General features: G+C 55.7%; 1 protein-coding gene across 16 annotated transcripts in view; it reads right to left on the reverse strand.

Moving 5' to 3' along the window:
- The window catches only part of NCOR2 (nuclear receptor corepressor 2), a 260,683-nt gene that overhangs the window by 16,188 nt on the left and 221,487 nt on the right, over window positions 1-23,008 (reverse strand). For 8 of the 16 annotated variants that reach the window (XM_030024273.2, XM_030024281.2, XM_030024280.2 and 5 more), the window contains exons 22-38: window positions 22,353-22,590; window positions 17,465-17,620; window positions 16,735-16,874; window positions 16,550-16,655; window positions 15,727-15,831; window positions 14,682-14,785; window positions 12,063-12,213; window positions 8,109-8,261; window positions 7,626-7,712; window positions 6,889-7,166; window positions 5,729-6,092; window positions 3,422-3,649; window positions 3,064-3,309; window positions 2,233-2,382; window positions 1,651-1,785; window positions 1,377-1,539; window positions 280-827 (exon numbers count right to left, since the gene is read on the reverse strand). In XM_030024273.2, coding sequence (XP_029880133.1) covers window positions 280-827; window positions 1,377-1,539; window positions 1,651-1,785; window positions 2,233-2,382; window positions 3,064-3,309; window positions 3,422-3,649; window positions 5,729-6,092; window positions 6,889-7,166; window positions 7,626-7,712; window positions 8,109-8,261; window positions 12,063-12,213; window positions 14,682-14,785; window positions 15,727-15,831; window positions 16,550-16,655; window positions 16,735-16,874; window positions 17,465-17,620; window positions 22,353-22,590 — 3,352 coding nt within the window. The remainder of the gene's footprint in view (window positions 1-279; window positions 828-1,376; window positions 1,540-1,650; window positions 1,786-2,232; window positions 2,383-3,063; window positions 3,310-3,421; window positions 3,650-5,728; window positions 6,093-6,888; window positions 7,167-7,625; window positions 7,713-8,108; window positions 8,262-12,062; window positions 12,214-14,681; window positions 14,786-15,726; window positions 15,832-16,549; window positions 16,656-16,734; window positions 16,875-17,464; window positions 17,621-22,352; window positions 22,591-23,008) is intronic. The other 8 variants (XM_030024285.2, XM_030024286.2, XM_030024278.2 and 5 more) reach the window with 1 other exon arrangement.

The raw sequence follows: 23,008 nt of genomic DNA on the forward strand, positions 1-23,008 counted from the left end.
ATTGCTATTGTCTGTAAAAAGCAATACCAGGAACTGAACAACGTTTGCAAAACAGGACTTGGCAAAGGGAAAAACTAAAAGAGGGTGGGAGAAGGGAAGATCCTTAAAACACACAAATAAAAAAGTCTGGAATAACACAACAACCAGGAAGCAGAGGGACAAGCACACTCAGGGACCTGATGAAGCCAATAGCCAAAATGTGCAACTAAAAATAAGAAATAGTGAAATAAAATGGGTTTCAGGCCACAGTTCTCTCACCTCTCCCCTCCAATTTCTTACCATCACTAGTGGAGTCGTTACTTAGCGAGCCTCTTTCTCGCTGCCCCTTATCGCAAGACATTTGGCGCATGATAATCACATCTATGAAGTTGGCCGCTGTCGTGGTGGTCTTACCGAGTGCTCGGAGCTCCTGTTCCTGCATTGAAAAGGGTTTACTTTGATTCTTTTCTCTACTGTGCTGCTCGGGGCCCGAGGCTGCGTGCTGCTGGTCCAGAGGGTGATGGTGCTGCTGGCTTTTCCCCTGTCCTCTGCTATAGTGATGAGAAGAACCAGGTCCGGAGGCGGGTAAAGGTCTCGACTCCATGGCTTTAATGGGTGAAGGCGACTGTTCGAGGTTGGCCCCACTGGGCAGCTTTGAGGTGAAGACGTTGTTGTCAGTCTGGGGTCGTTCTGCCTTGGCTTCCCGTGCCCTCGAGGCCTCTTTCTGCAGGACAGATGGGTCCATCGGGGCCGCGTAGCCGTCCACCGTGCTGATGGAGGAGCGCAGGGTGGAGGCCGAGGGGAAGGCAGCGGAGCGGATCGGTGACGTGGTAGTGGTGGAGGAGGATCTGGAAGGCAAATGAAGATGAGGCGAAGATGAGAGAAGCATGTGGAGAAAGGGGAGTGCTGTTACCAGAGCCCCAGCGTTCAGCGCTGCCTGGCCGAGGTCCTCCCAGGGCTCCTGAGCGTAGGGTTGGCCCGTGCAGGTGAGGAGGGCTTGGATGGAGCCTCCAGACAGTAACTGGCCATGGGGTATTGGCTGTGGCTTGGATGCATCAACTGGAGACAATAAAGCCCATGGACAGGTCCCAGAGACCTTCATAACTCCACCACCAGGCAACTTTCAGTAAGAGAAGTGATACTTCTATTTGGGCATAGGGACACGCCTGCTTTCTTTCCTGGTAGCAGTAAAAGCCACCAGGAAAAGCAAAGGAAGTGGGCACCAAAATCTACCTCTCCCCATCACAACTTCCCTGTAAGCCCCAGTCCTACTGAAGGCCAAAACAACCCTTGCTCCATCTCAGAGGTGCCCCATGTGATGCTCATTAATTAACTGTCATGGTCATGCTGGTGCAGGGGTCAGGGCAAGTGGCAAGAACTGTGGCAGGGGGACGTACCGCAGGACGGAAGGGGTGGGGGTCTCCGAGGAGATGATCTTCATGCTCGTGTTGTGGAGCACGCTGGGGCGCTGCTGGATGGTCTCGTGCGTGCGGGGCGAGACAGGAGAGTGCTGGTGGCTGTGAGAGTGTGAGGACGAACGGCTGCTGGACTGCTCTGTACCTGGGGGAAAATACAAAGAAGGGCTTCTTTAGCTCTTTGTTTTATAGCCCCAACCCTACCTCCACCCAGCACGGGCCCCAATATGTGGTGCCAGGCTCCTCCGCAGCCTACCTGGTCTCCAGATGGGTGCATGCTCCACCGTGGTGGATGCTAGGATGGATTTTTCACGCTCCCGCTCCCGTTCCCGCTCCCGTTCCCTCTCGGACACTGATGATCCCGACTGTTTGGTCATGTGCGTGGGGCCTCCTGAAACCCAACCGAAAGGCAGTCAAAGGGCTGCAGACAGAGTGATTTCCCCCGGGGAACACTGCCTGCTCTTTACATCGCTGTGTCTGCAGAGCAGGTAAGGAATGGCTCCATCCAAGGTCACCAGGAGCAAGACAGACGGGGGCAACCAGTGCGACAAAACCCGGGTGAAACATGCAATAGCTGTGCTGGTGCTGTCTCCAGGGTATGTCCTTCCACAAAGCTGCTTGCCAGCTGCCACTTTGGGGAAAAAGGGGGAAAAGCAAGGAAGCCCCCAACAAGCAGGATCAGAGGAGCTGGTTTAAGGGAGCCAGTGGGCTGGTCCCTGCGTAAGAATGAATTTGGGCTCCCCTCATCTGCCCTAGCATGCTGAGCTCATGGCCCTGAATTGGTTAAGGGAGTCCTGCCCAACCGCTTTCCCATGGGAAAAGCAACCTGCAGCATTACCTGGGGAGAGTGGGGAGCTGCTGTGCCTGCTGCCAAAGGTCTGGGGGGGCCCGGGGATGTAGGTGATGCGGTCCATAGTGGTGGCGGAGGTGCCGGGGGTGGGGGGCACAAGGACAGGCAGGTGTGGCACTTGGGACAGGTCGATGATGCCTGGAGAGAGAAGCAAAAGGACTGTCAGGATGATGCTGAGCCGCTGCAGCTTGGCTGTGCTGGAACAGGGAGCGATGCTGGGGAGGGTCGACCTGTCCTGCTGCTCTGGCACAGCACACGAGGTGCCAGCGCACACATGGCCCCCAGGAGCTGACTGTCAGGGGAGGGGACCCTTTTGCAGGCAAATACAGCGTGTCCTGCTCCTGGCAATAACGGGGAGGAAAATGCCGAGATCTATCCTTGCTGAGCGAGGGGGCTGCAGATGGCATCAGCTGCAGCTCCCCGCAGCCGGAGACCAATGCTGCTCTGCCTGTGGAGGGGCAGGAGCACTGCACCCCACACACTCCCCAGCACGCTCCGCTTTTTGCAGAAAGACAGATATCCTTCTGGGAGTGTGTTTTAATCTCCAAAGGCCAGCAGGTCCAGGCTGGGAAGTGCTCCCATGACCCAAAACCAGAGCTGGACATAAGGAGCCTCAAGTAACTCAAGATGGCAAAAAGAGCATCAAATTCCCCCTCAGCTGTCCTCCACGCTAACCAGCCAAGTTCCCACACTGCTGGGTTGCACCGTGCTGCTGGCTCGGCCCTTGGCCCCAGAGCTGGAGCTGGCGGTGCTGGCCTGACCCAGCCTCCTTCTCCCCAAATGCCCCCAAACCCCTGGATGGTGCCGTTCCGGGAGGACCTGCTGCATAGTTGAGGGCGAGGGAAGGTTCCCGGGGCGACAAGCCGCGCAGCATGTCTGCCCGCTGCGCCATGGCCGTGGCTGCGGCGTTGTGGTGCATCTGCTGGGATGTGATGTAGTCGTTGATGATGGTCTGTCGGTTCTCCATGGCAGCTGTGTCTGGGTAGCCCCGAATGAGGTACGGGGGGTAGAGGTGGGGGTACGTGGGGCTTGGAGCCAGATGCCTTGGCAGGTAGTAAGCAGCAGCTGGGAGAGAAAAGGATGCAGACGTGAAGTGGCTTTCCCCAGAGACCTCAGCCTTCGGAACATAACAAGGGAAAAACCAATCCCAAACAGACCGTGCCCTCGCCGAAGGTACCTGCTTCCAGTTGGATTCCCCTCGGGATGGCGGCAGGGTCGAAAGCCAGCGGGATGTGCCCTCGGTACAGGTCAACCCCGCTCACACCACGGAGCAGGTGCTCGTACGGGGAGATGGGGTGGTGGTGGTCGGCCACGGGAGCATGCGGAGACTTGGAGTTGGTGAGTTCTCTTGATGTGGGGGTGATCTTTCTGTCCTGGGACACCGGCTTCCCGGCAGTGATGCTCCCTGCAGTGAGCAGAAGGAAATGAGTCAGAGACTGAGTGCTGCGGCCAAGCTGCGTCCCCGAGGGATGCCTGCGGCCAAGCATGTCCCCCAGGGATGCTCACAGCTACCCTGAACTCGAGGGACCTTTCCCTCCTCCCTGCACCGCCATGCCCCGTTACGCCACCAAGGCTGAGGCGAGCCAAGCCCTGGTTGCACGCGGGAGGAGAAGCCTGTCCCAAACCATCCCTTCACCCCAGCACATCCACACCAGGCGGTCTGTGAGCTCATCCTGGCCCGCACAAGCAGCCGGCAGTGGAGCCTTGCTACCACACTCCTCGGCAAGAGGAGGTCACCGCTGCCGGGCAGAGCCGGGGACCCTGGAACTCCCAGCAATGGTGACGAAACACAGTTCAGAGTGTTTGAGCACCCGCCACCCTCTGGAGCCGTAAGCTCTTTCCCAGCACACGGAGGGGAGGTTGGATCATGTCAGGGACTTCTCTCAGTTCTCCCAACCTGAGCTGGGCATTGGTGGCCCTTCTTGCCCAACCTAGGATAAGCGTCACCAGCTACTGTGTCTGTAACAGCAGGCTGGGGACAGTGGCTGACACAGAGCCACACCAAATGCTGCCTGGGCAGCAAGGAGCAGCCCCCTCGTGCACACACAGACGGATCCAGCCCCATCATTGCCGACTTTAAAACAACTGGGGCTGCAACATGGGACACGTGAAGCGCCGCTCCTGCTCCTTTCACGAAGCTTGGCAACTCGGCGTGGCTGCTAATAAATCAAACCTACTGTTGGGGCAGAAGGAAAGCTCAGGCAACTCAGGGAAAGGTGCCTTCCAACTTTGACCCACACCATGGGGACTCCTCCTACAGATCCTCTGCACCCCAAAATCCTGTGAGCTCCGGACACACAGAATCCACCTTCCCACTGGTGTTTTGCAGGAACATTGATTTTTCCCTTGGGATTCCTCCCCACTGCCCAGGTGCTGCCTGCCCTGCGCCGTGCTCACCGCATGTGCCAGTCTCAAAGAGCCACCGACATCTGAAGGCTTCCCCCAAAATGACTGACCTAACCAGGAAGACAGCAGAGGCTGCGGCAACGGGACACACCGACCACAGAGAGCTGGAGCTAGCCCAGCTGGCAGCAAGTCACGGGGGAGGCTTTTTGGAGGAGCTCAGCACTGCACAGCCCCATCTCCTACTCCTCGCTGGGGAGGCGCATCTTGGCCTCGGTTTTTGGCAGACGGTGATGTCCTGTGCTGCACGCCCCCAAATCACAAGACTCTTGGGTTAGGACAAGGATTTGCAGGTGGAAGATGCAAAAGAACCCGAAGCAGTTACCCGTAGCTAGCAGGCTTGGTGGGACAAGGTACCTTAGGGACCGGCTTCAGCACCTATCCTGCCCACAAACGTGCCACGAAGCAAGAGGGTTTTTTGACCTCTGGATCTGAGCGTGTCTCACCAGGACACTGAGCCCAGCCCAGCCACACGCCTGCTCCCCCGGAGCCCCAGGTCTGGCTCTGGGGGCAGGAGATGACTGATGCCAGCAGGCACAGGCAGACATGCTGCCCGGATCCACTGGCTCAGAAGGGATTAGATGTTCCTGGAGGTGAGGCACTTGGGTGCCCAGGTGATGGATGAGGCATAAACACATGAGGTAGGCAAACACACACCAGATTGCTGAAAAGATCCCCCCACCTGGTGCACCAAGCACTGCTTTCCTGCCCGCCTGTAGAAACAAGGGTGCCCTGGGCCAGTGCTGGGACAGGGAAGACGCTTTCGAAACACCACCAGCTTCACCGGCCACGATCCAAGTCTCCCTTTGGTTACCCCGGCGCAGACGTGGGGTGCCCTAGCTGCAACTGTGTGAGCACCCCCAGGAAGGGAGCTGAGCCCCAGCCGTCCCTGGCAGCTACCCAGTGCCGTGAGTCAGCTGTGGCCGCAGGCAAGAGTGGGCGCGGGGTGCTGGGGAGAACGGGTTCGACAGGCACCTGCTCGGAATGGCTTGGGCAGGTGGGGTCAGCAGCCACCTCCCGCGCACCTTGCCCGCTCAGCTTGCTAGGAACCTTAGCATCAAAAAAAAGGTTTGCCAAGTACCTTCGTGCTGCCGTGGCGTGGACTCCCGCGTGGAGACCGGAGACCCTCTGTGCAAGTGGCTGCCGAATGCCGTGCTGTGCCCTGCCTGGTGGTCCTCGTAGGTGAGGGCACTTTGGTGGGGCTTGCCCGGCTCAGGTACTATCACAGGAGCCCCTCTGGCAATGGAGCCACCCGAGTTTGTCACTGGGCTTGGCCTGTTTTTCAGGCTTTCTTCATAAGCTCTCTCCAGATTCCTCGGATCTTGGATGACGTCCAGTGAGTGCACAGAGTGAAAAGTCCTGCCGGGACTGCCAATGATGGACCGCACGTCATGCTTTTTGGTACTCGAGGAGGAAGAGCCGCTGTCGTACTTCAGTGGGGTACCCTGGGGACAGAAGGCAGAGAAGACGTCAAAGGGGTGTAGAGCAGAAGGGGATGCAGCGACCGCATCCCATCAAGTTTCAATGGGACTCGTGCTTCCTTGTTCAGTGGGTCAGTACACCAGTTTACTTGGTCAAACAGCAACAGCCATCGGCAAAGCAGAGATAATAGCTCTGCACGGTGCAGGGCAGGGTGGAGTGCCCATCTTGCATGTCTTGTTGTGCTCCAACAAGATGATGATGAGTCACTGCTGAAGGCTGGCTGTGCCCATCACGCCTCTCTCCTACACACACTGTGAAATGAGGTAGGACTATGAGGTGCCATGGGAACCCTCTAAATATTTGGAGCCCAACAGGAGACAGCATGCCACGTTTCATCCTAACTACTGGCCTTGCTGGGTTGACACTTGCCCATAAAGGGAGGAGACCAAGATTATGTGCAGTGCCGAGGGCACTGACTTGACTCTGGCCTTGAACGAGAACCAAATGCGTCCCCTTCCGTGTACACATGTGGATGGAACATCGCTTTCTTAATGTGCCAGGGGGTGCTGAGCTCCCTTCCCTGGGTTTTGTATTTATCCACTGGGAAAGATCATAGAACAGTTTGTGTTGGAAGGGGCCCCATCAAAGGATGGAGAAGGGCAACCTGTACCCAAGCAGAGCCTCAATTCTAACCAGTGATGTGTTTGCAACCTGAAGCCCTCTCTGCTCCCCTTTTACCTTGGGAATGGTTCCCAGGGTCTGTGCAAGGACAGCAGCCTGAGTAGGACCAATCTCATCTGCTATTTGCCCCATGCTCACCTGCGTGATGGAGCCTTCCTTCAGAGGTCTCGTCAGAGAGATGTCTGGTGTCCGCCTCAGCTCCTCCCGGGGAATCTCATGGATTGATCTTCCCGCTTCTTTCACCGTGGCCACTAGGCCTTCATGGGCTGGTTTCATTTTCAGGGGAGTAAGGCCCTCGTGAGACCTGACCTTGTAGGCATCAGATAAGTCCCTCGGTGGAGTGTTTTCCCTCTTGAGCTGTTTGGCTTCTCTTCTGAGGTAGTCCTCATGGGCCTCCACGTAGGACCGAGGTATTCCTGCAACCCCAAGCAGATGATGGATGCAGAGGGTGATTCCCAAGCCAGACACTGGACTCCCAGTCCCCGTGTGGATACTCAGTTCAAGGGGGTCTCTAGTTAATGCATGTAACTGGTACCCAACTGAGCACACAGAGCAGCTATATCACTAATGCAGCTGGACCACCTCACATCTGCCACCAATTTCTGGACCCATTTTGCACTAGTTTCAACCTGCCTTCATGCGAGTCACTGAAAATTCTACCCGACTTTGGTGAGAGCTTAGGTTGGTAGAAGCTGAGCAAGACTGAAAATCTCTCTGAGCACATAGCCGAGGCTGCAGAGATCTGCAGCTGGACCTTGATGTGTCCACCCTTGTTTCCTTCTGCCCTAGCCTGACAACAACAACAGGGGGCCATGCATGTGAGATACTTTCCCACGTTACCTCTGGCCATGGCCATCTTCTCTTGGAAGCTTTACCTTGTGTAATTGAGCCCCGCATGTGATGCTGCTCCTTTAGGTTATGGGGACTGTGTCGGTCTGGAGGGATCGCTCGACCCATGAGACCTAGAACAGATGCAAGGGGGAAAGTTGGGTTGTGACACAGGAGTTCATTTACAATGAACACACGACAGTGTTACCAGGGACTCCTCAGACAACAAGGAAAACCATCAACAATTTCTAAATTACTTAATTTGTCTTTTTTTAAAATGTGCTTCCTTTTTTTTGTAGTCCTGAAGCTGGTCTGGGACTGGACAGAAACCAAAGGCAAATGAGGCAGTTTGTGTCCCTTGTTTTCCCACGCTGGTCAGATGCTGTCCTGTTGGGATGTGCTGCAGGGTACCAGCTAACCACTGCCAAAACACGGGCATGAAAAGGTCCATCATGTAGACAAGAGACAAGATGGGGTCTCTGCGGGTCAATACTAACAAAGCATGGGTGAAAGGTTTCACTCAGACCCACCTTCAATGCTGGCAGATAAGGTATCACGGGCTGATAAGCCTCGGCTGATCCTCCCCTCCATCATATCGTAGGTCCGCTTGGTACCTGTGGTCTCATGCGAAGCTCCTGTGCTCCTGCTGTCTTCTTTGGGACACTGAGAAGCAGCAACTCCACCTGGGGAAGGGAACGCCGAGAACCACCATCAGGAGCACGGAAAGTCAGCACCGGCCAAGGGAGGGTGTTTACTGCTGTTTGCGTGCGTTGCTGAAAGGTCAGATCCCATCCCAGCATCAGCCACCACTCAGCAGTGCCAGAAACATCGCATGAGGTTGGCTTCCAAGAAATTCAGCTGGTGTTTTCTCCCCTCCCTGCCTGCCTCAGACTCCAGATCTGTGCCTCCCGCTTGGGTAGGAACATCCGCCCTGTCGTGTCCCGCTCCCTCCCTCCCTCCCCAGTGGGGGCCATCATGTAGGCAGCGGGACAGCCCGGAGCCAGCACGGCGCTGGTGTGAGCAGCTGCGGTTCCACTGAACTTGGCCCTGTGGGTCTGGGGATTTTTATTTTTCTTCCCGTTTGTTTTGATTTTTGCTAGACACCTACTGTTTGGGATCTTGGCCAGCCTTAACATTTGCCGAGACACTCCCTGGGTGAGAAAATCAAGGCAAAGCGGGGAGAGGCAAAGCTGAGAATGATTCCTTTGAAACAGCGGTGAGCGCGCACAAGAACTGGGAGAGACGGCGAAAAGTCCCACGCAAGACTGATGGAGCAAGGACTAACATGATGGGAGACCACCAACTACGTCCTCATCCGAACCTGGAGCAGACTCTTCTGCAAATGAACAGTGGACAACTGTCCTGAGCTACAGCCCCCACCCCTCTGCAAGCACAGCCCTGCCCGTGCCAGGCAGCATCATGCCCACCCTGGGCGATGGGCATCCATCATGTGCGGCGAGCTGTGAATTTAGCAGGCAGCTTCTGAGCCAGCCGAATGCTTTGTGTTTATGTAACGAGCTCTGAGCAGGGATGTTGGCTTGGAGAGATAAACGCCTCTGCCCATCGTCCCTGGCCTGGCCATCCCTGCCAAGGATTGCCAGTGCCCTGATCCTCCTCTTCACGGGCACAGAAGGTAGTTACACAATTAGAGAAAATGGAGGAGAAGTTAAAAACATTCATTCCATCATGGACAATTGAGAACAAAAGTCCTCCTCAGCAAAACCAGTAATTAATAAAATGGGATTATTACAACTTCACACCCACTACTGGTTTCCACAATCAGCACCCACTCAATCCAGAAAGCGTTTGGGGCTGCGTATGGGGAAACAAGAGGGGGATCTGTCCCCGAGCCTTCACTTCAGATTCATTTGACAGGAGAAATCCGGGGGTGATGTTCAGAATCAGCCAAGCACCTTGCGGCAGATGCGGGGCGACGTGCCTGCACCCTGTCATCAAGGCACATCTGTTGCCAACAGCCCTTCTGCAGAAGGGGACGCGGTCCCGGGCACCCTTTGTACCGCTGGGAAGCAGAGGGAGGGCACGAGGGAGAAGAGAGACTAAACAGAAAGAAAATCACTCCAAACCCACGTCCCTTGCCTTGCAGAAGCCATCAGCAATCATATGCAGAATGAGAATAACCAATCTAGCACAATTCAGCTCGCACATGCTACAGGATCTCGTCTCATTACAGCTCTTTTATTTTAAGCACCCTCATGACACTAAAGAATTTGCAATTTTTTTCCTGCTTGCCAAAATTCATAATCACCAATAATTTCAGTTTTCTTATTTAATTTTTTTTTTTTTAACTCTTCCGTTCCAGGCTGCGAAGCCTCGCCAGGCTGTACAGGGGGAAGGAGAGAGGCAGCAGGGCTGGCTAGGCTGCAGAAGCAGACGAGATTACTCAGGATGCGATAAACGCTATCAAGCATGTAAAAGGCTGCTGTGGAGAGGAAGGAATTAATTCCTCATCCACGTCCACGGGGGGTAGGGCGAGAGGCGATGGGCTCAGGCTGGAGCCACGGAGCTGGCCTGACAGTGAAGAGTGCGTGCAATGGGGAAGGGTCTGGTCTGCAGCTCTCCGCTGCCCGGAGCGGGAACCCAGCTCTGGGCACTGGCAGCCCTCGCTGCTGGGAGCCTTCCCCATCTCTCCCCTGGTGGCACCGTTTTTGAGATCAACCTCATTCGACTCCAAGCCCGGGAAAAGGAGATTAAAATAGCTTCTTGCACAAACAAGTCCTGAAACGCTTCCTGCGTCCTCCCTGGTCTGAGCCCTGCCAACTGTCCCAAAGGGCACCCAGACACAAGTCTCCCATGGTGACACTTATCTGGGCTAGAGTTGACAGCGAACGTGGGCAGGCATGGGACAAGTTGGTTTCCACACGGCAGGCGAGAGGCACGGCACAGAGCCCGGTCCTGAAAGGTCCCTGTGGTCCCAGGGCACACACAGAGGTGGCATCAGCTGAAGCTTGCGAGTTGTCCCCTGTGGCCTGACCTAAACTCTCTGCCTCCGGCCCCAGATGAAACAACCAGCCTGCGACGAAACCAGCTGCCTACGCTTGTGGGCAGGAGGAAAGGGACTTCTGCTGGACACCCTCTGCCTACATGACTAACTACAGGACCGGGGCTGCCAGGCAGACTAAAAGGGATGCTCTGCCCCAGGGATCTGCTCCTTAGTCACCTCCAAACTCAACTGAGAACAGAGGTGACACATGAGGACGGCCATCCCCGTGCAGGTCAGAGCACACACCAGTATTTCACCTCAAGAGGACGCGGGGCTGTGATGTCTGTAACTCGGCTCTTCCCAACCCCAGCTGCGGGCGAGGAGGAGCCCGGCTCCACGCCAGAGATGCCCGGCCCAGCGCACGGCGAAAGGCGAGCATGGAGGAGTTGTTTCCAGCTTCACTGGAGAGGAACATCTGCTTATCTCTAATGGGAGCCACCGGGACTTACAGAGCAGCTTTGATGGCCAGTGCTGCGATCGGATGAGCAGGCGCAGAGGAGGCAGGAGCAGCTGGTGACTGCCTGCTGATACCGCTAACGCAGCGAGGCACCGTCGGCATTTACTGAGGAAGCGCGTTATCGTGCAGCGGGGGTGCGAGCTCCGACATGGCTTTCGGGTCTCTCCAGAGCCCCCTTGGGAGCAGCCCAGCTGCTCGCCCGGCTTTGCTTTGCTGTACTCTTTTTGCACTGCTCGCCAGCCGGGCAGGGTCAGCCCGGTTAACAAGTGACACCGTCTGTGCTGGGGGCAGCTTCTCAGCCCAGACGGGGCTCTGGGCATGTGCCTCAGGGTCCCCAGCACCTCCAGGCGACAGCAGCCGGCAACAGGCCAATGCACCCTCCGGACAAGCTCCTTGCGGGACGCAGGAATGGCTTCACCCCCTCCAATACCTACAGATGCTGTAGCAAAGCTCACAAGATACTGAGGCACAGTGCTGCTGGGCCCAGGAGGATTCCTGCAGGGCAGCCCCATGCTGGGAAAGCTGCACGGTGCCCAAGATGTTGCAGGTGGGAATCTGATGTCCGAATAAACCTTTATGCCAAACTACCTGACTTGCCTCCATCTTGCAGGTTCTTGAGTCCCACCTTGGCTCAAGAGCTTGGGGAAGCTCTCATAACATTTTCAGACAGCACCCTCCTGCGCAGGGTGCTAGGGGTGAAGGCAATACCTTCCCATCTGGTCCTCTCCTGCCCCCTGCTCCCCAAATCCAACCAAAACCAGAGATACTGTCCACGGCCACAGCCTCATCGCGGCCCTGCCCACCAGCAAAGCCGCCTCCAAGGCAAGATAACTACACGGGACAGAGGGAAACCCATCCAGGCTGTAGGCAGGCATGGTGGGAAGGGAAAGAAACGACACTGGAAGCAAAGACGCGAGGCTGGCCTGTTGCACTTCGTCAGCCTTTCCTCAAATAGCTCCCGACTCCCAGCCACAGCGGCACAAACCCCCGGCGCCTGCCCGAAAAAGGCAGAGGATTACGACTTACCCTCGTAGGACAGCACGTGGCCTTTCTTCCCTTCGTAGATGACATGTCCTTTGGGCATGGCATCCTCTCTCGCCTTCTCTGCTCTGCTGGGGCTGTCTTCTCCGATTATCCTGGTAATGGTTCCTTTGTACAGCACTTCTGCCGGGGTGCCCTTGGAAAGCCACCAAGATCCATATTTAACAGTGTCACAAGCAATTAAGCAAGCGCGCGCACAGGGACAGGCTGTTCCCCGCGGGAGGCTGAGTGGAGGGAGAGCGCGCCCGGCCTCCGCTTCCTGGCGCAGCCAACAGCGAGGGACTTGCAGCTTAATTATTGATGAGGACGATAACGAGGAGCGGTAAAAAGGTACGTGATCTGTGCCAGGCTGCTGGGAAGAGGCAGTGGGTGAGGACAGCGCAGACCTCCAAAATCACAACTCTCTCGCCCTGCATGTTTCAGAGTAAGCTACCTGGCTCGCTTCTACCCCACGGGTTTGAGGGGACAGGGTGGTGCCTCCCTGTGGACACCTCGGTGATGGCACAGACTGCTCGAGCATTAAGCTTTTTCCCTGCAGCCTATTTCCCCAGCCTGGTACAGGAGGCACGGAGATGTCCTGCCCGCCCAGGGCACATCTGCTGGCAGCAAGCATGACCTTCAGAGAGCTGCCCGCGTGCGGGAGCTGGCGGCTGGCAGCACGCCTGGGCGAGATGGCAGGCGTCAATGAGACCGGTCCTGGAGCGGGTCGGGGAGCGAAAGCTGCTGGTTAGCTCTCCAACAGACACAGCATCAGGCTCCTTACACAAACTGGTGTGAACCGAAACCTCTCTTTCCCCGGAGGCACACACGGACATAGCTCACAGCCACCTGTCCCCCTCCAAATCCTCTTCAAAACACCCAGAGCTGGATGTCCTTGAAGATGCTGCTGGTGATTAACACCCCTCTGCCATTGCAACCTGTCGGTGCCAACTGGGAACAGCCACCATGGGGTGACAGTCCCCCACCCCATCGCAGGGGAGGCACAGTGATGCTGTCAGAGCAAAGCTCTTGATTGACACCTGCCTACTCTGCTCATTTAACCCCACCAACCCCCAGCACTGATGCTCGTGGAAGCCTCGGGGAAGTGATGCCCCATCCGGCTTTGCTGGTGCTTCCAGGTTGTGCCAGTGCAGACTATTTCCCCGCCCCAGCTTGGAGATGCCCCTGCTCTGTACCAAGCCTTCTGAGCACCAGCAGTCCCCAAAACCCCACCGCAGCTGCCGGGATGTGCCGGCACGTGGGTTCAATGCTCTGATCGTTCGCCCTCACACCCCGTAACAGCTTTCCCAGCCGGCTCTCCCAGCCCCAGGTAAGTCATCTTCCTTCCGCAGACGTGCTCAGAGGGGATTTGAAAGCAAGTGATGACAGATGGCTTCAGAGCAGAGAGCATATATTCAAGATCTGCCTTCTGCAAACTGGATGACTAATCTGAAATCAAATGTCAGCTCTGGTACCTGGAGCTGCTGCCGGAATGGGGGGGCTCCTTCTCCCCAACAGGAGCAGAGGGATGCGGGCTGCTGGGCCAGCAGGAGAGGCAGGTAATGCCCTGGGTCTGGGCTTGGTACCTTATTCCCAAGCCAAACAAAGCAATCTAGATGGATGTAAAATACTGTCTCAGCAAACTGCTCATCTGATCTCTGGCATGTAGTGCTCAAGAGCCTTCATGCCCACCTATTGCTGCCCGTAGCTGCTGCAGGGGCATGCGAGGGGATGGGGCCTGCATTTGCTCTGATGGGTTATTTACAGCCCCCGAGCATCTGCTCCTGGCAGCTGTTGGATGCAGGGCACCAGGCAAGTTAAGCCTTTGCTCTGGGCCAGGATTCAGGTTCAGGTCCCCACGGTCAAAGGGAATATGGTCACCCTCCTTGAAGGAGGCAGGCAAAAATCTGAGCACAAGTGGCTTTAAATATCTAAATGATGGCCAGATAAAATCCCTACGGGAAACACTTTTTTTTTTTTTAATGCTCTCCGCTCTGTTACCAGATGAGCAATAACTCACACTGCAAAAAACTATTGCCCGCTTGCCAGCTGCTCTTCTGAAGATGGATGGTGGAGATTAAGGCCAAAGTATCTTCCTGCTTAAGAGAGCCTTTGGGCAGGACCCCCCCAGTGCAGCACGTTCAGCCCTGGCAGGAGACCTCGCTACCTTACATGCACCTCGCAGCCTCCCCCTCTCCTCTGCCTGGCCAGGGCCCTCCACCCATCTCCTCCTTCTCTCCGCTCCACTTTATTGCACTGGCAAGATTATTTTCCCAGGGCCATTTAAAGCTGCTTTCGCCTCTGTTCCTGACAGCTGTGAGAAGCAAAGGGGGGTTTAGACATGCTGTAAGGCTCTGCATCGCTGCTTGTCGAGCTCTGCTCTTCTGCAGGCTCAGCACACGGGACAGGGCTCGTGCCATCCCGAGCGGAGGCTGTTTGCAAAGGCTCTGGCCGCAGACCTCTCCGAGTAGCTCCATGGGATGGGAGCATTGCACAGCCCCGTGCTGCTCAGCCCTGTGCCGCACACTCAGTGCGCCCCGCAAACCCCCAGTCCCCGCGTCCAGCACCGCGAGCTGCAGCCACCAGCACCCAGGAAGCAAAAACCGCTGGAGACGAGGGACCTACATGTGTGATGGACCCTCGGTAGGTGATGGGCGATTCCGGAGGGGGTCTGGATGTGGGTGTTCCCTTGGTGATGCTTCCTCCCGAGGCAGAGCTGAGGGAAGTACCTGTAGGACACAAAGCCGGTGAGCTGGGGGCTGGATTTGCCGTTCAGCACAAAACCTGTGGGGCTAAGACTACTGACTAACCACAGGATTCGACTCAATCTCTAGCAAGCTGAGGTACTAGAGGGAAAGCCCTCCAAAAGACGTCAGTGTTAAATCCTGTGGCTTGCAAAGCCCTTCCCAGCCCGCCCTCTGAGGGACCCAGCCCTGCAAGCCTGGGGCTGGGAGGCAGAAAAAATGGGTATTTTGAGGCTATCAGCTCCCTGTTGCCTTCATGGAGGGGCTGGGCAGATTTATGGGCCTGAGAGAAAGCACAGCCTGTCTCAGCCTCTCCTGATGTGATCAGAGCAGATCTCTGGCGAGATGCAGCTTGCGGTTGTTTGGGTTCATTTGCTTGTTATCTGTGCTGGGTTGGAGCCAGCCCACTGCACTCGTGCATCCGACTGCCTCAGTTGGGGGGTTTCACGAACCAGAATTTGCACTTAAAAGCAACACCTTTGCATTTATTTTCTTCTGCCTAGCTAATGGGGAAAGAAACATAGGAGGGCTAGATTTAAATGAAGTGTGGTCCCTGCCCAGCTGCAGCAGCAACAGTGAAAAACCTGAAAACCAATCAATTGCATTTAAACAGGTCCTGCTTTGTCTTAACCAACCGATTTTGGGGTGCCCCTCCCAACACAAAACCTCTACCAGGATCAACGCCCAAGGCCCTGATTTGGGGAGATGGCTAGAAACGTTCAGACATTGTACAGACCTATCTGCCACCCCACTGGTAATGCCAGACAGAAGGAGAGAAGACACCCCTTCGGCTGGGCACAAACCCAGAAATCAAACCCGAAATCACTGGGCAGCCGCAGCCAGCGCGGCGTTCACCAGGCTGGGCAGTGCCAGCATCGCTCCCCTCCCGCAGCCGGGGCACACGCCTCCCGCCCCCGGCTCCTTACCCCGCAGGATGGAGCCCTCCTGGGACGGCTGCAGAACCAGACTTTCCGGCTGGCTGGCCTGGCTTCTAGGAGAAAGTTGTTCCTGCTTTACTCCAGGAAAAGGCACTGGAAAACATTAATCACGTATCAGCGTAGGTGCAGGGCACGGGGCCGCAGCCCTTGGCTCCTCGAGGCTTTCATCTCCGCCAGCCCCGGGTTGGCACCTCCTCGGCGCCTTCACCGTCCCCGCCGCTTTGGGATGGCCTTCACCAAGGCTGCGGCGGTTGACAGAACACACAACCGCTGGTGAGCAAAGCCAGATCATTGTTCTCGCCCTGGCAAAAGCACTGCTGGGTGCTGCCTGCACCAGGAACGGGGCTGGCATTGAAAACCCAGTGCTAATTTATAATGGGACCCACGCACATCGGGGAAATAGGGCCTGGCTCCCCCCTTCCCAGACTCGGTCCTGCTCCAACCCCTCCTGCTGTTAAGAAATGCTTCCAAATCTGCAGACTAAACACTTTCTTTGTTCACTTCAGGCCATTTACTCTTTATCCTACCGGCCTGGGGAGCAGCAATATATTTCCTTCCTTCGATCACAGTATTAGCTAGAGGGTATTTATAGGCTGGGATGCATCCCTGACCGAGTTGCTACTTTCCTATACTGCACAAATATAGCTCCCTATGTCTATGCTCTCCTGACAGACTAATCCTTTCATCCTCTTAGCAGGTCTCTCTGCTCCCTTGCTGTGTTCTGTGCTCCTCCTTTCCCTATGCTGCCGGCAAGCTCGCTCCCCACTGTTCTTGGAGCATGTGAGAAATCACTTGCCTCCCGATTTCTTACCCAGTTTCTTGGGATCCATGGTCAGCGGCAGGCCCATGGTGATGGAGCCAACGGGGACTTTGGCATGCTCGGAGCTGTAGGGTGTGTGGAGCTGGATGGGCATGCCCTGCGGTGCGAGAGGAGAGGTCAGGGAGAGGCTGCTGATCCCTGCGAGGTGTCTCCACCGCTCACACCCGACACCCTACCTGGGAAATGGATCCAACGGGTCTCTCCAGCACAGAGGGGTGCTTGGTGGAGGAGATGAGGGGAGGAGGGTTGGAGATGCTCGCTAGTCTCTGCAGCCCTGCACGAGAGCTGTCATGCAGGTTTAGTGGGATGGGGTGTCCTGTGCAGAAAACACGAGCGTTAGCAAGACCGAGGGAAGGCAGAGCAGCTGCAGCTATCGGAGAGAAAAAGGGCAAGGGAGGGAGCAGGGGCTAGATGCAGTGAACTGGCCGGCTGTAAGCCTGCACTAGGATCCAAGTCACACGATCGTTTTGGAAAGGACTGGAATAGTTTAAATGACGGCCGTGTCCCCTCCGCGGCCTGAGGATGTTCTGCGCCCGACTTGTCTGCCCTCCAGCTGGAGAGTGACAGTACAGTGAGGGACAAAACCTGCCTGACTTTGCACCGAGGGCTGTGTAGGGAGCACCCACACTGTTCTGTGACAAACCATGCACCTAAACCTGCCCTGGCCAGAGCTGGGAGACCCGCCTGGCCACCCTCAGACCACTGCATTAGCAGTGAGGGAGCTCCGTGCCGGGCCAAAGCGAGGTGCTAGCAGGTTTCTGCCGAACCCTCTCTCTTACCCCCTCCCCAAAAAGCTGCATTGACTTAAGAGCATGACCTGCAACACTGGCTGCAACCACAGCCTCTGCGCTCAGGCTCGGGTCAGGACGGAGGGCACATGCCACGTAGCCGGCGGCTTTTACTTGCCTGGTGGGTTATACTGAAACAAGTGGGGCTCCGCCTGGGGAGAGGTTTTTATCACATCCCGGGAGTAGGACAGGACAGGGGGCCAGCATGAGGCAGCCGTCGGCTCCGCGCTCAGCTTCTGAGCCTCTGCGATGGATGAGAAATGCACAGACTTTTCTGCAAGGAAAACAGAAAGCAACCAGCTTGCTCAGTGGCCCCCATGGGTGAGCGATCCCTGCAGGCACGGGCAGGGAAGCCAGAGCCAGCTCCCTGCATGGGAAGTGGCTTCAGTTCAGTCCAAGCTGGCCATAAGATGAGGGCTGAATTCCCCAACCAAACTAAAAAGAAAAAGTCTCAGTGTCACTGCCTGGATTTGACAGCATTTATTTTACTCAGATGCTTAAAGTGCAGCGGGGAGGACAGATGTCCGTGTCGGTGACTCTGCTGGTGCTCACGGCCAGCCAGGACCTCCATGGACATCCCAGCCCGCCCAGGAGAGATGGTGTTCCGCATGCAGCCGGAGCAGCGGCTAACCCCAGCAGCCGGTCGCTGGGACGAGTGCAGGGTCTAGCTCCTCGCCAGAGCTTGGCCATGTGCAAACCGCTCCTGGGCAGCTCCTGCCTGTGTCCACAGCTCCGCATCAGCCACCATAGCAGGGCTGGGGGGACTCATGAGGATCCTGCCAAACCCTTCATTGAGGTTAAATCCAAGAGGCACCAATGTTGGCATCCCTCTGGCGCGTGGTGGACATCCAGCAGGCACCGGCTCACTGGTGACAACATGGTCTGTGGTGTGCAGCCGGGCACGGGGTGCCTGGGGAGCCCCAGGCCACTGCCAGGGACCACCGCGTGCCGGCATACCGGGAACAAGCTCATCCCCACACCCCATTGCGACAGCTCAGCTGCTCTTAAAGGATGGCTGCTGGCTAGAGACCATTTGTAGGCTGCGAGAAGCAGCCAGAAATAATGGCATCAGCTTCTTAGGACAGCAACGGAATAACATGCAGATGTTCTCCAAACACCTGGAACAAGAACGCTGTACGAGACTGTCAAAGGCAAGTGAAGATCCAGACGGGCTCTGCAGGATGACCAGATGCCTCTGTGGGGAGCGGGGTGGCTTCCTGGTCCTCTGCAAGGCACCGGGGCTGCGGGCACGAAAGCTTCCTGAAATCATCTGGCTCAGGGTATACTGGATGCCAGGCTGGGTTCACCCTGGCTATAAAAAGGCTGATCGGAGGCCATGAAGTACTTAATGATGGAGGAGCCGTGCAGGGGATGCCCGAACACTGCCATGCTCTGCAGGGTGCCAGGGAAAAGAGGGGCTTCGTCTGCACCAGCTCTATCCCAACTGCATCCTCATGCTTTGCTGAGCAGACAGATGAGGCAGCCGCCTTTTCTGGATGGATTAGAGGCAGGTTTGGTAGGATTTGCTTGTAATCGATGAAGACTTAATTTTGCACTGCCCTTCTTCCCCAGACCCACCTGCGTAACGTCCGCACTGACCAGAAATTAGAAAATGGGCAGTAAACAATAGCAATCACAAATGAACCCAGCCTTTAACCATAAAATTTTGATAAAAATAGATGCCTGAATCCTGCTAAGCCTAATAATAGGGCAAGTAGATTATCAGAGGCCCAATTTCATGAGGCTTTACTGCATTATCGTTATTAATGCTCAGTGTACTCAGAAGCTGGAAGATTATTCTTGTCCCATTCAGTGAGAGAAGAAATCCATCATCGGCACGTAGAGATGTCCAGGCACTCACACCTCTGTAGCCTGGCGGGGCTGGACCTTGGCTGCAGCCTCTTCTCTCCCCACACTGGACCTCAGAGAGGATCTCTTTGTCCTGCCAGTACGGGGGGAATCCAGACACATCCTCCAGACCAGCAGAGAGTCCCTGGCACATCCGTGCTCCCCGACTTTCTTCCCCTTCAGCTCAGTCCCACTCAGCTCTGCTCAGGTGGGGGTGAACGGTGCTGGGATGTCCCGGCTGGAGATGCTCTCTGATGACAAGGCACTGTCAGCCAAGGCTACGTGCACCCTGGATGGCTCTTGGAGAGCCCCATCCTCCTCCCCTCCCTGCGGGAGCCGTCCCCTCCCCTGTGTGCCTCTCCAGCCTGTGAAATGTGGCCAGTTCCTAATTGCCCCCACATTAGAGGGTGGCTATAACTCAGCCAGCTTTTGATAAAATAGCACTTACGCAGGGAAGAGAGAGTTCCTATTACCGTTTATCAAGCCCCTGGAATGGGAGTGAAGGAGTCAGAGTTTATATGATCCGTCATCCAAATTAATGCTCTTGGCTCCCCATTGCCTACAAAGGCCAAATGAAACACAACTAAATCAACACAAAACATACCGCTGGCTTTCAAACCGCCGAGTGATAACCAAAGATATGCCCGACGGCGACTCGGCAATGGGAAAAGGGATCCGTCTGCCTGTCGGTGAGATCCAGGCAGGGCTGCCTGCCTCTGCCTGGCCCCGTGATTAGCTGCTCGTCTTGGAAGGCAGGGGAGGGGAGGGCAGTGCTCAGGAAGGTACGGCTCGGCTGGCCGCCCTCCAAGCCGGTACGGCCCCAGCCAGCAGCTGCAATGCAGCCAACGCCTCGGCCAGGATGTGTGCAAGACTTGGCTTTGAAGCAGATCCAGAGCGGTGTGAAGGATGTTGATCTCTGGAGCAGTTGCAAGAGTTCAAGCTCTCTTATCGAGCAGGGGAGGAACGGGAGTACCTGCTCCGGCAGAGCTGGCTCCTTCCTAGGAGGTGGCACAGAGCTGCTCTCCTGAAGGCTCTGCAGGCTGTGCTGGACTCTCCCGTTTACAGCGAGGCCCATGTAGACGTGGTGTGGCAGCACAATGTCTGCAGTGTGGATGCTTGCCACTTCACCGGCACGCCTCGGAGAGCAGGGGAGGGAAGGGACGTACACCCATTTGCCAGGACTATCTGGCTATCTCCCCTCTAACCCCTGATCCACAGCACTGAGCTGCCGCCTGAGTCCATACCCATACTGAAATCAGGGCTTTGGGGGACTTGATTTCTCCCCTCGAGGTGACTCATCACAAACCTGCCAGTTTTCAAATGGGAGATGCATTCCCATCACGAACAGAGAAGACCAGCCTATAATTCCCTAAGGTCCATGTGCAACCCAGACCCATGGTGGTAGCCAGCAAGCATGCACAGCTACACAGGGTTTAGAGATCACACAGCTGGAGCCCAAGACCTGCTGAGATGTTTGCAGGTGTACAGGGACACCTAATTAGCTTCATTAACATGGAAGATTCAGAGCGCTACAGGTGTGAGAAGAGAGAATAAATTGCTTCGTATCATTAGTGCTTTGCAGAGAACAAAGCCATAAAAAAATCCACCTGAGTATCAGACCTTTGCATTTAATAATGGCGCCAACAGGTTGCAGAATGGCATGGTTAATCTAACCCCTAAACCCTGCCTTTTACGTAACACACAAATCTGCCTCATCTCCTCATCCTTCCGTGGCCAGGAGGAAGCTGGAGCTGCAGCACTGGGATGTCGGCGATGCAGAGCTCTGGGTTTGAGCGCTGACCGTGCCACCCAGCTCACCAGGAAGCTGAGCTGTGCAAGACCAGATCCGCACAGGATTACAGCGGAGGAGGAGATCAAACCTGATTACCTGCCGCTGTCGGGGAAGAGCTGGAGGGGAACTGTTCCGCTTGGGCAGAAAACATGAGCACAGCAGGACGAGATCAGGTGGAGATGGGACTTCACGGGTGGCAACACCACGACTCAGGGGGAACTCCCTTTCTTTCAAGGTGAGCAGTCACCTTCTTTGCTTATACGCAAAACATTCTGGAGGTGCGATGCACACACAGCACTATTTATTGTTTAAAGAAAATTTGGCCAAGTGCCAGCAACCAACTCTTCTTGCAAGCACATCGTTCTGTCCAGAGGGACGTGACAGCTTGAAGAATAAATATTTGGGCCTGGACACTGCAGAGCAGGCTGCTAAGATCCTGGCTGCCAGAGGGTGAACTAGTCGAGCAATTTTCCAGCAAAGATCACAGCCCAGGTCCAGTGCAGATCTGCCTTGTCAGTGCAGTCTTATCCACCTTCCATCTCCATGCATAAGCAGGTAATTTTTGCAGCTGCACCCATCCCTGTGCAGGATCCAGCACTGGGGGACATTGCACCCACCCAGCTCAACTTCCCTGCTCCTCTGATTGTGCCACTGGTGACAGCGTCTCATCTTCACAGGCAACTGAACCGCAGGCTGGCTACCGAGGGGCAGGGACACAGACTCTGAACTGGAACAGACTCTGACACTCAGATTAAAAACACATTTAGAGGATGGTCTTATCAGGACTTCCCGTCTCTCCTTAACCTTGATCCCCAGGTGCTCAAGCTAATAATGCTTTAGATGCTCTACGGTGGGAAACTCTGAATTGCTCATTAGGCAGCCAAACCACATCAGAGCTATTCCGGGGAGAAAGCACTGGGAATCTTTACAGGAACCTTTGGACTCCGAGTCACAGTATTAGCATTGATTTTAAATGAAATAATGGTCCCCGCTGAGCATTAAAAGCATTCTTTATAGAAAGCCAGCAAGGTAGAAAAGAGCCATTGTACCCGGAGCCCTGGCATGCCTCCAGGCCCCTTTGCTCTCAAGTGAATGGCAGAGACGCTAATAAAGGCAATCTTCACCTCCTCAGCGCTCGACACTGGCCCGGTGTTTGCTGTAGGCTCAATGAGACATGATGTACTGTCTAATGAACATGGGAAATTAGCCATGCCTCTCTCGTCCTGCTTCAAGATGCTATTAAAGAGCTTTCAAGGGTTGAAGCAAGCTTTCACCTAAGAGGAGGAAAGCTGCTGGCTGCGTACAGCTGCACACACCAGGCATTTCTGTGCGGATAAACATGCACCGACACACGCACATGCCCTACCTTCCTTGTCACCAACAGCAGGGCTCCTGCTCTTTCCCCTGGGACTGCTGCTTGGCTGCTGCTGCTCCTTCTCAGCCTGCTGCTGCTGGGACTGCGATAGCTTGCTCGGGGGCATGTCCTCGCGGGCAGACTCGTGGGCTTTTGTGATCTGCTGCTGGTAGAGGGCCAAGGCATGGGGAGGCACCTGAGGCTTCACACTTCCACTCTGCAGGATCCCCTCCGAGAAACCTTCAGAAATCTGCAAAGCAATAAGAGTTGGTGACACTTGTCATGTGCTGTTGACATCCGCAACAGTCTTGGAGACATCAAGGTGTTATGAGAAGCACCTGCCCCACACTATCACTACAAGTCTTACCAGCCCAAACAGGGCTCCAAAGCTCACCAGCCACAGGAGATTAAAAAAGCCCACAACAAAGAGTATCAGCTCTGTGCTGGTGATACTATAGGAGAGCCCTCAGACTTCCCTTGTTTAAAACCTCTAATCTACAGTTAAGTGCTTGTAGCTTTTGCCAGAAGTTACATTACAGCAGCCACATCTTAAGCTGTAACATGGGAAACTGGAAGAGCATCAGGAACGGGTCTTCCCTAAGTACTCAAAACCCAAAAGCAGGGATTTCCTCCCTGCCCACCCTGCACTGCTGCTCCTCTGGCGTCGA

This window comes from Aquila chrysaetos, chromosome 9 (assembly GCF_900496995.4).
Source record: "Aquila chrysaetos chrysaetos chromosome 9, bAquChr1.4, whole genome shotgun sequence".
Taxonomy (NCBI): domain Eukaryota; kingdom Metazoa; phylum Chordata; class Aves; order Accipitriformes; family Accipitridae; genus Aquila; species Aquila chrysaetos.